General features: G+C 35.6%; 1 protein-coding gene across 6 annotated transcripts in view; it reads right to left on the bottom strand.

Moving 5' to 3' along the window:
• DENND1A (DENN domain containing 1A) overlaps window positions 1-12,412 on the bottom strand; it is a 673,977-nt gene that overhangs the window by 519,209 nt on the left and 142,356 nt on the right. For all 6 annotated transcript variants that reach the window (XM_043984170.1, XM_043984174.1, XM_043984173.1 and 3 more), the window contains one exon: window positions 8,825-8,868. In XM_043984170.1, the coding sequence (XP_043840105.1) occupies window positions 8,825-8,868 (44 nt within the window). The remainder of the gene's footprint in view (window positions 1-8,824; window positions 8,869-12,412) is intronic.

Genomic DNA, 12,412 nt, shown 5'->3' with positions numbered 1-12,412 from the left:
CTGGATATCTCTGCCGCTGCTCCTCTTTATCCTTCTTTTGTGTCTACTCATCATATAATACCTAGCTTTCGAGATACACACCGTCTTCTCCTACCCTCCCTCATCCTTTCTCATTTGGCCAAATGTTATTGTTTGCTTGTTTTACTCTGCCATCTTGTGCAAGGGCTTTTTCAATGGCAGTTCATTGTACAAGCAGTGACTGTCTTTTGCCTTAGCCAATAGTAGGTGCCTAATAAGTGCTTATGGCTAACTGACATAATTTTATAACATTATGCATTTAACTTTTTTCACTAAATAACTGAAATAGCCTTAGTTCTTTCATATTAAAACAGAAATAATAAAATGTACACCACTAACCTTACAGGAGTGTTTTAAGGAAAACATTTTGTAAAACTTAAAGCACTAGAGAAATAGAAGCAATTGTAATCATTAGTATCATTTACTGAATAACTTCTTCATTGAAGCAGTATACAGATTAGATTGAAACTGGCAATGTTTACCTTTTGTCTTACCCAAATTATTTTTAGATAATAAGACTGGGCAGCTAGGTGGCGCAGTGGATAAAGCACTGGCCTTGGATTCAGGAGGACCTGAGTTCAAATCCAGCCTCAGACACTTGACACTTAACTAACTGTGTGACCCTAGGCAAGTCACTTAACCCTCATTGCCCTGCAAAAACAAAACAAAAAAAAATACAATAAGACTACCACATTTTCCCATATCTTCTCACATAAAACCCCCCAAGAAAATGGATTGAAAAACTATCACTGCTACTCTATAATCACTTTCCCATCCACTTACATGAACAAAGTGTTTGTTCAGGAGTAACTACAAGCCAAAGAAACATTTCCATCACAGTATACCTGGTTTCAGCAGACAAAAACCACTATATTTCAACAATTAAACCCAACCCCAAGATGCCAATTTCTATCATTATTAGCCCATACTAAGCTATGTATTTGGTGTCCTTTTGGTGTATAGATGATGTATATTTTCATAATCTGCTTAACTGGCCAGCGTGAAATTCCAAAATCACACAGACCATGTAACACCACAAAGAAAAGGTACTTTTTTTATTTGTTATTTTTCCCAATGCACCATGTTTCTACATTGCTTATAAGGCTTGTACAAGAAACACTGTTAGTTTCTATATAAAGATTTCCATAAAATTTTTATAGTTTCTATAAATGCTTAAAGATGGTTGGTTTCATTATAACCTCTGTTTCGGTGCCAGTGGAAAGAAAAATTACCTGCAAATCAAAGTGGAAATCTACATAAGCAACAGCAGAACAACAGAGCCCAGTTCCTTTGTAAAGGGCTGTGAGACACAGGCAATATTTCATCCAACTAGAGACTCACTCATTGTAAAGGGAGCTTCAACCATACTCCATTTCCATCTTTGCTCTTAGAACAAACATACTGTAAAAAGTACAATTGCATAGGACCAAATTATTAATTATTGATGTTTTAGTATAGGATATAATAGTGTTATAACTAGTATCTGTTAAAATATTATGTGTAAATGCCTATTATACTTGACACACATTACAAGGCTATTTATAGAAACTATCCCCCGGAAAGATTACTAGTATATCTTTGTTCCAAATAACCATGTGCCAAGCACTATAATTACTGGAGACTAAGTTTAAAAAGAAATAATAAACCTGAAATCTGTATACTGCACTAACACCAAAGATGGGGTTTTGATGAATGTGGCCTGGGTAATTTGCTAACATGTAATTTTAAAGCATCCTATCTCTCCTAATTCAATTAGTATTCATTAAAGCAACACTAATCATGATGAGTAAAGTTTTACTAATTATTTTTGTAATTATGAATGAATACGGTAAACATAATACAGTCATTATAGATCCTATTAATTACAAGTCAATTTTCAATAGGAAAGACTACTATGTAGGACTCTTTAAAAATTCATTAGCATATTGATATTTTCTTAGAAAGCTTATCAAAAAAGAGGAGCTGTTTAGGATTGTCGTGAATTCTACCCTTTCTTAAAGCAAAATTCCAATGTGGGCATGCTCTCTTTTGAATCATATTATCAACAACTATCATATAAGGTTAGAAATCTGTTGAAAATCCAAAAGCACAAAATAACTATCAGTTCCAATGTATCTAATTAAATAAGTCTAATCCTTAAAATCCATGTTAGCCTATTTCACGTTGCACTTGATCACTAAGAAGCCATTTCAGCCCAAACACTTTGTGTTATAACATTTTATGTTCTTGGGGCTCTTCTAGCTATAACATTCCCCATCACAGCAATCTAGGACCTTAGGTCCCTTCGAGCTCTAATATTCTTTGTTCTAGTATGCCTTTCAGTTCTAAGAGGCAATTTTCTAAAGTTCTATCCAGCTCTGACATTCTGAATTCTATGTTCTAACAGTTTATGTTAAAGATCTCTTAAAGCTCTCATATTCTATTCTATTCAACAAACATTATCAAATATGTGTGGAGTACCATGCCAGACATGGGGCATACAAAAATGAAAATAAAAACTATGTTTGTCCTCAAGAGACTTACTTTCTACTGTTCTATGATCTAACAGGCTATACCAAGGTCTTTACAAATCTAGCATTCTATGTCCTGTGCAAAGATGGAAAGTGCTGGAAATCGTCATAATACTCTTCTGATAAAGATTTCAGCAATAATGGAAAGAGCACTGGCCTCAGAGTCAGGAGATATGAGTTTTAATTTCAGGTTCCAATATTTTTTTGCTCTATACCTGTGGACAATTGACTTCTCTCTAAGTCCCAGGTTCTTCATCTGTTAAATGGAGAAAATAATACTTGCCACTACTTATCTCCTAGAGTTGTGATGAGGAAAGTGCTTTATACTTCTGAAAGAACTATAGAAATCTGGGTTATTGCTATTATGGTTTAACATTCCATGTTCTAAGGTTCCTGCAAACTCTAACATTTTATACCTATGTCATCATTATCTATTCAATTCATTTGAATAATTGGAATATTTCTTGATCACAGGGATGGGCTTTTTGTTTTGGAAAATATCTTTTGCAAACCAGGATTCTATCCTTGTCACTTTGCCTTTTAAACCAGTTATGTAGTAAACAAAAACAAACAGATAAAGGCAAACTCTGAAAAGACCTCACTTTTACTCTAAAACACACACACACACACACACACACACACACACACACACACACAAATGTACACATAAACAAACTAAGTGTGTCGTTAAGAAATTACAGACGCTCTAAAACCAATCCCAAAGATAGGAGACTTCATAGATTCCATAGGAAATACTGAGTTAACAGTGATTTAATGGTTTTAAAGCACAGATGTCACTGTGGTCTGAGGGTGTCACAGAAAACTTGTAGGGGGGAGGGGAGATAGCAATTGTGGAGGGGGAATCGAAACCCTGAGAATTTACTTTATCAGTAATTACAATCAAGATTCCTAAAATGTGGCTTCAGCTTCTCATTACATCCTCACTATCAAGACCCTTATTTACATTTCAGATTACATTTTTTATGAAACAGGAAGATCTATCATAGCTGAGAAGGCTGAAATAATGAGGGAGAAATATTTTAATAAAACGTGTTGGGTCTACATTACTTCCATGTCAGAAAGAAAGGTTTCTTCTACACTGATGGGTCATTTATTCTTCCTCTAAACGAGAGACACAAAGATGAAACTGATGAACTTTTCCCGCCCGTTTTGTCTTTAACAGACAATTAAGACAGAGAAGATCAAAATGGATTATCATACCACGCAGACAACTGGTCCAACAGTAATACATCTCCAGGACCACAGATTTGTAACTCTCTTTTATCCCTCCTCTTTCTTCTTGCCTCTTTTCCCACTCTAAAGGCAATGCTAGCTTTGCGGCTCAAGGGGAGCCAAAAGGCTGGTCATCATTATTCAGTCACAGATGTCAATCTAACCTCCTTTTTTCTTGGTTTCTAAAGCAGTAGGCCACAATAATTTGTGACAGATTCTTTTACTGTAAGGTACAAAGAACACACGGAATAAAACATCTAGCAGCAGCAAGCGTCTCTGATCAGATGTGCTGGTACATGGGAAATATACTGTATGTAAAAACAAGCCCTGAGAGTTTAGACGAATGAAGGGGAAACAGGAGGGGAATTTTTTTTTTTTGTAGCAATAAGTGTTTTACTTTGTGTTGATTTAACTCAACTATTCCTTATGGATTTGATCATAAATGTTTGAATACAAGAAACACTATGTTGAGAATGTGAGCACTGTATGTAAATAGAAACATATCTTGGAATTGTGTTCTAATAGTTCACAAAGGGGCAGAAAAATTTGTCTCTGAAGCATCTCTTGATAAAGAAAAAAAAAATTAAATTGACTTGGTCAGGGAACCATCGATTGGTTGCACGGCACAATGAATAAATTATGAGACAGAAAACCTTGACTTTACACTAGGCTCTTCCACTTTACATGATATGTGACTGTGGGCAAGTCCCTTCCTTTCTCTGAGCCTCGATTTCTTCATTTGTAAAATCAGAGAGCTGAACCAGATGATATTGAAAGTTTCTTCCTATTCTTGCATTCTACAACCAAACAGCTATTCCTATTCTAAAATTCTACATTCTAAGGTCATTTCCAGGGCTAAAATTCAGAATTCTGACATTCTTTGTTTAAAGATACCTTTTAGCATGAACACATCATGCTCTAAAGCCCATTCTGGTTCTGAACTTCTATAGCTCTTAGAACCAAATGAAGACACCTAAGAAATATAGATCTCCTATTAAATTTCTTTTTTTTTTTTTTTTTTTTTTTAGTGAGGCAATTGGGGTTAAGTGACTTGCCCAGGGTCACACAGCTAGTAAGTGTTAAGTGTCTGAGGCCGGATTTGAACTCAGGTACTCCTGACTCCAGGGCCGGTGCTTTATCCACTGCGCCACCTAGCTGCCCTCCTATTAAATTTCAATATTTGTTTACCCATTTGTCAGTAGATACTCTTACCCCACACCAAAAAAAAAAAGAAAGAAAGAAAGAAAGAAAGAAAAAGAAAAAGATCTGTGAAGTCAGAAGTTTCCTTCCTAAAACCAAGTCAAGCTTTCTTTAATGGTTTCATAAGTTACATGTGCCTGCATCAATGGGAAAGATATGCTCCATAAGTTATGTTTCTAAATTCAAACATAGTAATGACTAGGTTAGAGGTCTTTTTTAAAAAATTAAAAAGAACATTTTTCAAATTCTTCAAGCTTGTATCTCCCAACAGGTGTTCCCTACAATGCTTCCAATTATATTCAAGACTTAGGGTCTATGACTATAAGAATAAGCTGGATCCCAACAAGCATATGCTATTTGTTTGTTTGGTTTGTTTGGGTTTTTTGTTTGTTTGGTTGGGTTTTTGCTGGGCAATGAGGGTTAAGTGACTTGCTCAGGGTCACACAGCTAGTAAGTGTCAAGTCTCTGAGGCCAGATTTGAACTCAGGTCCCCCTAAGTCCAGGGCTGGAGCTTTATCTACTGAGTCACCTAGCTGCCCCCAAGCATATGCTATTGAGAGGAAGTGTAATGTGGTAGAAAAGGCATTGGGCTGGGAATCAGAAGATCTATACTCTAAATGTGGGTAAAAAACATTAACTGACTAACCTTGGGTAAATCACTTCTCTTCTTATCATTCATATTCTTCCTCTGTGAAATGGGGGTACTAAGACTATCACCTCAGAGGGCCATGATAAGTATTAGTATCTAAGGTAAAAAAGGCTAGTTACCTTAGATAATTTAAAGGAGAAGTAAAGAACCATTGTACTATATTCAATATCCATATCAAGATTTGCATTGAAGATATTATAATGCTGTTCAAATATAAACCACGTGTTTGTTTTTCTAAAAGTACTTTAAAGCAAAAATGTTTTAATCTGACATGACAGAAAGTCAAAAGAAATTATTCCATGTTTCAACTATAGTATTTAGTTTTCTCCCTACCACGATTTTCTACATTACTTGGACTGCTACATCACAGAAAATTTAACTTACACACACAAAATAAACACTCTAATAACTAAAAGTTCACATTCAACTCTTAACATTGTTCTAAATTTTTTTGTATTGTTTTGATAGTGTTTAAAGAAAAAAATATTTTATTGAGATATTCTCATAAAAATCTAAGATCTTAGGGCTCAGAGGAGCTAAAAGCTGTTCTCTCTGTCTAGGTATGTATACATACATACATACACAGAGTGTGTGAGCGCGCATACATGGGCGCACCTAACAGCTGATACATAACTTTCCTTCCAATATCTGTGGAAGAAAGGGAGTGCAAGTCCTACAAGCTTCATTTTACAGATAAGAAAACTGAGACCCAGGGAAGTTAAGTGAATCAATTTGCCAAATAGCTACTAAGGGGCAGGCCAAGGACTCACATCCAAGTCTTCTTAAATCCAATGCACTTTCCCCAGCACAGTACCACTTCTGAACTATAATGAGCAAAGGATCTGGTTTGTCAGTGTTTGGGTAAGGAGGTAAGGAGGACGAGACACACAAATGTTTTAATTCTGTTGAATCTGGAAAAAATAGACTGACAGTTGTTTGTTTTTCTACCCATGTTAGTAATTGGTTCCTTTAAAAAAGTCAGATGAATCATTACAAAGAACTGTTAATTTCAAAATAAAAGTGTTTTATAAATAGTAGAGATGGGTGACCAGTAAATGATTTTGTAGTGAGAACCCAGGTTGGTACAACAGGGCTTAGTCTTAATGTATCAATCTTAAAACAAAACGATTCTAGTCATAGTAATGTTATGCCAATACAATAAAATCCCATTTTACAGAACTACCTAATACCAATGATTAAGCTATAATATCGGTTAGATTATGGCTTTTGCATGTGGGTTTGTGTGTGCATGCACACACACACGTATACACACACATATATACACATACATACAAATATATACACATACACATATATATACCAAATATTTGTTCATATGTATATCAAATATCTTGTTCCATAAAAAAAAAATAAGCCTACCATACATGATAGTTTTATCCCCCAATATCAATGTTCAACTATATTTGCTATTCCAACTTGTTTTACCAATATAAATTTCTCAACTTTTTTTCCCCAATGGTTACAGACTTTTAAAATTTCTATGTTCTCAGCTCCAAGTAATTTCTTACAGGTCACAGAGTTTTAAAAATATTTGTTGAATTCAACAGAAAAACCTCAGAAAGGTTATATAATATGTCATATTTAGTACTGAATCATATTTAGTATTGAACTACAGAATATTAGCACAAGAGGTACCTAAGAATAGATTATTAGTTCATAATATAACTAGAAAGGTCATTAGAACACAGAATGTTAGAACATAAAGGATTAGATCTAAAAGGTCTAGATCAGAGGTTTCAAACACATGGCAAACAACACTCCGGAGTGTAACCTAAACCACATTAAAATGTAATTGGGAAATATTTAACAAAATAAATAAAAATAATATTACATTTTAAAAGCAAGTCACTATGTGGCCCACAGGAATCCTTATATATGGTTTAGTGGCACTGAATTCTACTTGAGTCTGACACCACTGGTCTAAATCATTTCTCCTAACTCCTTCAACAGATGAGGAAAATGGGTCTTAGAAAAGTAAAATGATTTATCCAAAAACACAAAATAAATTAGGGGCAGAGCTAGAACTAGACATGCACAGGGCCTCCCAAGGCAATAGGGAAAGAGAAAAGCTTTATGAGGTTGTTTCATTAATGAAATTAAAGATGCTTTTGTAAATAGATTCAGAGCCCAGGCAATGATGTCATAAAATTCAAGTTAAAAGTATAAACAGAAAAACAACAACAACAAAAAAATCCTATCTCTGGTGATTTCCTTCCTCCTTTTTACATTAAAATAAAAAAGGTTGCAATTGTGTCCACAAATTCTTAGCCTGAATCGGATTTTAAAGTATCATAGGTATATTTAAAGGAAACAATGAAAATTCAGCATTGGCTGGGGCTACCTCATTGGTGGAAGTGGCTTTTCTGATTCTACTAAAAGAATGAACTTTAGATTTCATCAACACAGAAGCTAAAACTCTTAGCACAAAAGCTTCTGCAAGACATTTCCTTCACTTATCCATATTCCCATTTCAAATCTACTGCTGCTTACTGGTTTTTCATAACCTATTTCAAATTTTGGGAAATATTACAAGGCAATTTTTAAGATGCCCACAGAGTTTAAAACTTTAACAACCCAAAGAGAATTTCATAATAAATAGTGAAGCACAGCATACTTCAAAGTAGAATGTCCATAGAAATGTTTTACCTTTCTCTGTGCCTAATGAAAATATTAATAATAACTTCCGCTTCTATAGTACTTTCAAGTTTGAAAAAAGTATTTTCTTCATAATTATGTTATGAATTAAAGAATGTACACTATTCTAATGAGATAACATTTGCAAAGCGCTTATTAGCATGTTGCCTAACACATAGTAGGCACTATATAAATGATTATTCACTTCCCCTTTCACTTCTCTTCTACAGATAATGAAGCCTCGGCAATGTAAGCTGACCTGCCAAGAGTCAAAGCTTATACGTGCTGGGACGCATATTCAAAATTGGAACCCTTAACTTTACATCTAGTATCCTATCTGCTATCCTGCAGGTCCATCATTCAACCAACCCCTATATTATACCAGCATTTCCTGGTAGTAGTTCATTTTTGGTTTCTTCGTTGTTTGTTCCTAATCACTGCCTCTCTTCCCTTCTAAAAATCCACTTACCACTTTTGGTTTTTAAAAAATGGTAATAATGTGTTGAACAACCCTGAAATAAATTTTGTCATGTAAAAAAATTAATTACGCATTCCAAACCTGGTCACTGTAGTCCTCTGGGAATTGCCTCTGCACCTCAGGACCTGTAAATAATTGACAGATAATATTAATTGGCTTTGGATTAGTGAGCAGGCAGAGAATCACACATTAATATTTGATCAGAAGATGATAGCAACCCTGGCAGGGGATCCAAGGAGGGCAGATGAGGCTGCTATGTTGATAAGCACAAGGAAGGGCTCTTCAAGGAACCCCCTTTTACCCTCCTCCAGAAATACAAAAAAAGAAATTAAAAAAAAAAAAAGACCTGACATTTCTGTTAACTTTGGGCTTTTACCTAATACAAAAATTTCACCAGCTACAAAGGGCTATGTGTGTATATAATTCTAATTCGTATTCTCTCTCTCTCTCTCTCTCTCTCTCTCTCTCTCTCTCTCTCACACACACACACACACACACACACACACACACACACAGGTTTCCAAACCTGCTTTGACTTTTCAACTTTAATCAGAAGCCTCCTTTACCCAAGTACAGATGTGGGCTGGAAAAACCTCCTTTCACACCACTGGTGGGGTGGGGGGTGGGGCGGACCAGAAAGGGCAGAACCTTTTCAAGACTAATTCAAATAGAGGGGATAAGGCTCATGTTACTATTAAGAAAACTCTCCCAAATATTTAGAAAACAATTCTGAAGATGTAAGTGAATACTGTCTAAGTCTTCTCTGCCCATTATCAAATATTTTAGAATAGAAGACAATAAGCTAAAAAAGCCCCTACCACCGGTTTGGTTTTTCAGTATAAATAGCATAGTAGTAAAATAAAAGAAGAAATCGTGTTCTGTCTGATACAATTAGCCTCACTCAAAAAGCCTATAAGGAAATAGTATCCATGATACTCTATTTCAAAAGAAATTTACTTTGTAAAATTGTATTTCCAAGGCCAACCAATTTCCAATCAATAAGTCTCAACAGATAAATCAACTGCCAACAATAATTGGAGCTCCTATTTACCTAGAGCTCTAGGTTTATGAAATAGTTTCCTCACAACAGCCCAATAAGGCAGCTAAGTTGTACAGCGAGTAAGTAAAGTGCTGGACCAGGAGTGTCCTGAGTTCAAATCCAACTTCAGACACTTAGCAGTTGGGTGATCCTGGACAAGTCACTTAATCTCTGTTTACCTCAGTTTCCTCAATTGCAAATGGTAATAGCACCTACTTCCCACGGTTGTAAGTGATAATATTTGTAAAATACTTAGCATAGTAATGGAATACAGGTGGTACTGAATAAAAAATTATTTCTTCACGAATTGATAAATGATCAAAGGACATGAATAGGCAGTTTTGTAAGGCAGAAAGAAATCCAAGCTATCAGTAATCATATTTTTAAAAATGATCTAATTCACTAATAATTTTTAAAATGCAAATTAAAACAACTCTGAGGTACCAGCTCATACACATCAGATTGGCTAAGTTGACAAAAAAAGAAAATGACAAATGCTTGGAGGCGCTTGATTTGCCCACGGTCATACAACTAGGAAGTTACAGCTGCCATTCAAATGTGGGCCTTCTGACTAAATCCAGTCTTCTTTCCATTACACCACTGCTGTCTAATTAGAAGCTATTAGTATACCATTTGCTATTGATTAGTAAAACAGCCGACTTTTCAAAAACAAGAGGGATGTGGTTTATTTTCAGAGGGACATTAAGATCATCAGTATGGCTTGTTTTTCCAAAATACACACCAGGGATCTAGTAAATTTCACCTATTTGTTCTTTCTCCTGATAAGTTTGCTGTATTGAATGCATTTTTACTGGATGTTAGTCTCCCTCCAATCCATATTTACCCAAATTCTGATCATTTTTTATGGTTAATGTTTGTTTTAAAAAAAATCTTTATTTCTATTCAGTAGTTCAAAAAACACCATGATTTCATCATTATGAGTGTTCAACCAACCAGTAAAGGAAAGGCATTCCCTCCACACCTTAGCTGGCATTTAGCATGATTTGCTATGACCAAAAGAATTCATTAATCTTCCAATGATGCATCTCTCCAAATTTACCCAGGCTAGTCTCTAGATGTCAGATATGAAATTCATCACCAGGTTTTTTACAGTTTGGTATGATCTACCTAGAGTTTACGCACCTCTGGCCTGGCCTTAGAGAACCCAAAGTAACTACCACAATATTTGTAGAGCATGGGAAAAGAACAGAGAAAGGAGTTTTGCTCTTCAATTAACAGACTGCATTACAACCAAGGTTGTAATGCAACCTTCAAAACTGATTGTGACATCACTACGATCACAGAAACCCACCCTTTTGCAACTCAGGAATAGCATTCTCTTAGGACTGGAAGAAGTTTACTGCATCTTACCTCTACACACAGCAGCCTACAGGGCAGTAAAAGTGGCCTATGGAATGGAAATGCCCAACACAAGCAAGAGTTAGCAGGAAAAGGAGTAACAGGAGCACTGAGTTTGGAATCAGAAGACCTGGTTCCAAAGCTCACTCTGTGCTGGGACCACAGGCAAGTCTTTCCCCTTCATTAGGCCTGTTTCTGATTCAATCAATGGGAATCACAGTGCTTGTACTACCTAATACATAAACCTTACATCATAATGTAAATGTAAGCTTACATTATTTTTGCCATAAGAAGAAATACAAATAAATGCTAATTGCTATAATTTCTAAAACTTGACAACTTTAATTCAACACAAACTGGTATGCCCCCAAAGAAAAAAAATCTCCATACAGCAGGAGTTCTTAATCTCAGGTCTGTGAACTTTTTTGAAAAATATTTATTTTGGGGCAGTTAGGTGGCACAGTGGATAAAGCACTGGCCCTGGATTCAGGAGGACCTGAGTTCAAATCCAGCCTCAGACACTTGACACTTACTAGCTATGTGACCCTGGGCAAGTTACTTAACCCCAATTGTCTCCCCAAAAATATAGTGATAGATAGATAGATAACTGTACTTCACTGTTTCCTTTGCGATCCTTTATATTTTAAGCATTTAAAAAGATTATTTTGAGAAGGGGTCCATAGACTTCAGCAGACTGCCAAAGAGATTCCTAACACACACAAAAAAGATAAAGAACCCTTAAAATAATCTGGCATAACATCTGACTCCTAGCTTTCTTCTTTTTCCTCCAAATCATTTACTCTGTCCCTACAAAACTTTGTTTCTCTTATCAGCTTTTTGATAACAAATATCAGCAGCCACTTTCCATTCAAATATATAATTTGCTATTAGTTGCCTTTGGGGGTGGAGGGGGCGGTGAGGCAGTTGAAGTTAAGTGACTTGCCCAGGGTCACACAGCTAGTAAGTGTCAAGTGTCTGAGGTCAAATTTGAACTCAAGTCCTCCTGACTCCAGGGCTGGTGCTCTATCCACTGCGCCACCTAGCTGCCCCTAGTTGCTTTTTTAAAAAATATTTTTATTCTTCTGGATGACGGTAAAAAAAACTCAGCTAAACATATAACTTACAATCATGGCTTTAACCAACCAGAAAACGAAGGAGCTAGCATTTTTTTAAACTAACATATATAAATAATTACTTTAGAAGATTTCCTGGTCTAACACTATCTGATCTAGATATCTCTTTCAGTTTTAACATTCTTTGTTCTACCTTCT

The sequence above is a fragment of the Dromiciops gliroides genome, chromosome 2, assembly GCF_019393635.1.
Source record: "Dromiciops gliroides isolate mDroGli1 chromosome 2, mDroGli1.pri, whole genome shotgun sequence".
Lineage (NCBI taxonomy): Eukaryota > Metazoa > Chordata > Mammalia > Microbiotheria > Microbiotheriidae > Dromiciops > Dromiciops gliroides.
This window is presented reverse-complemented; position numbering and strand designations above follow the sequence as displayed.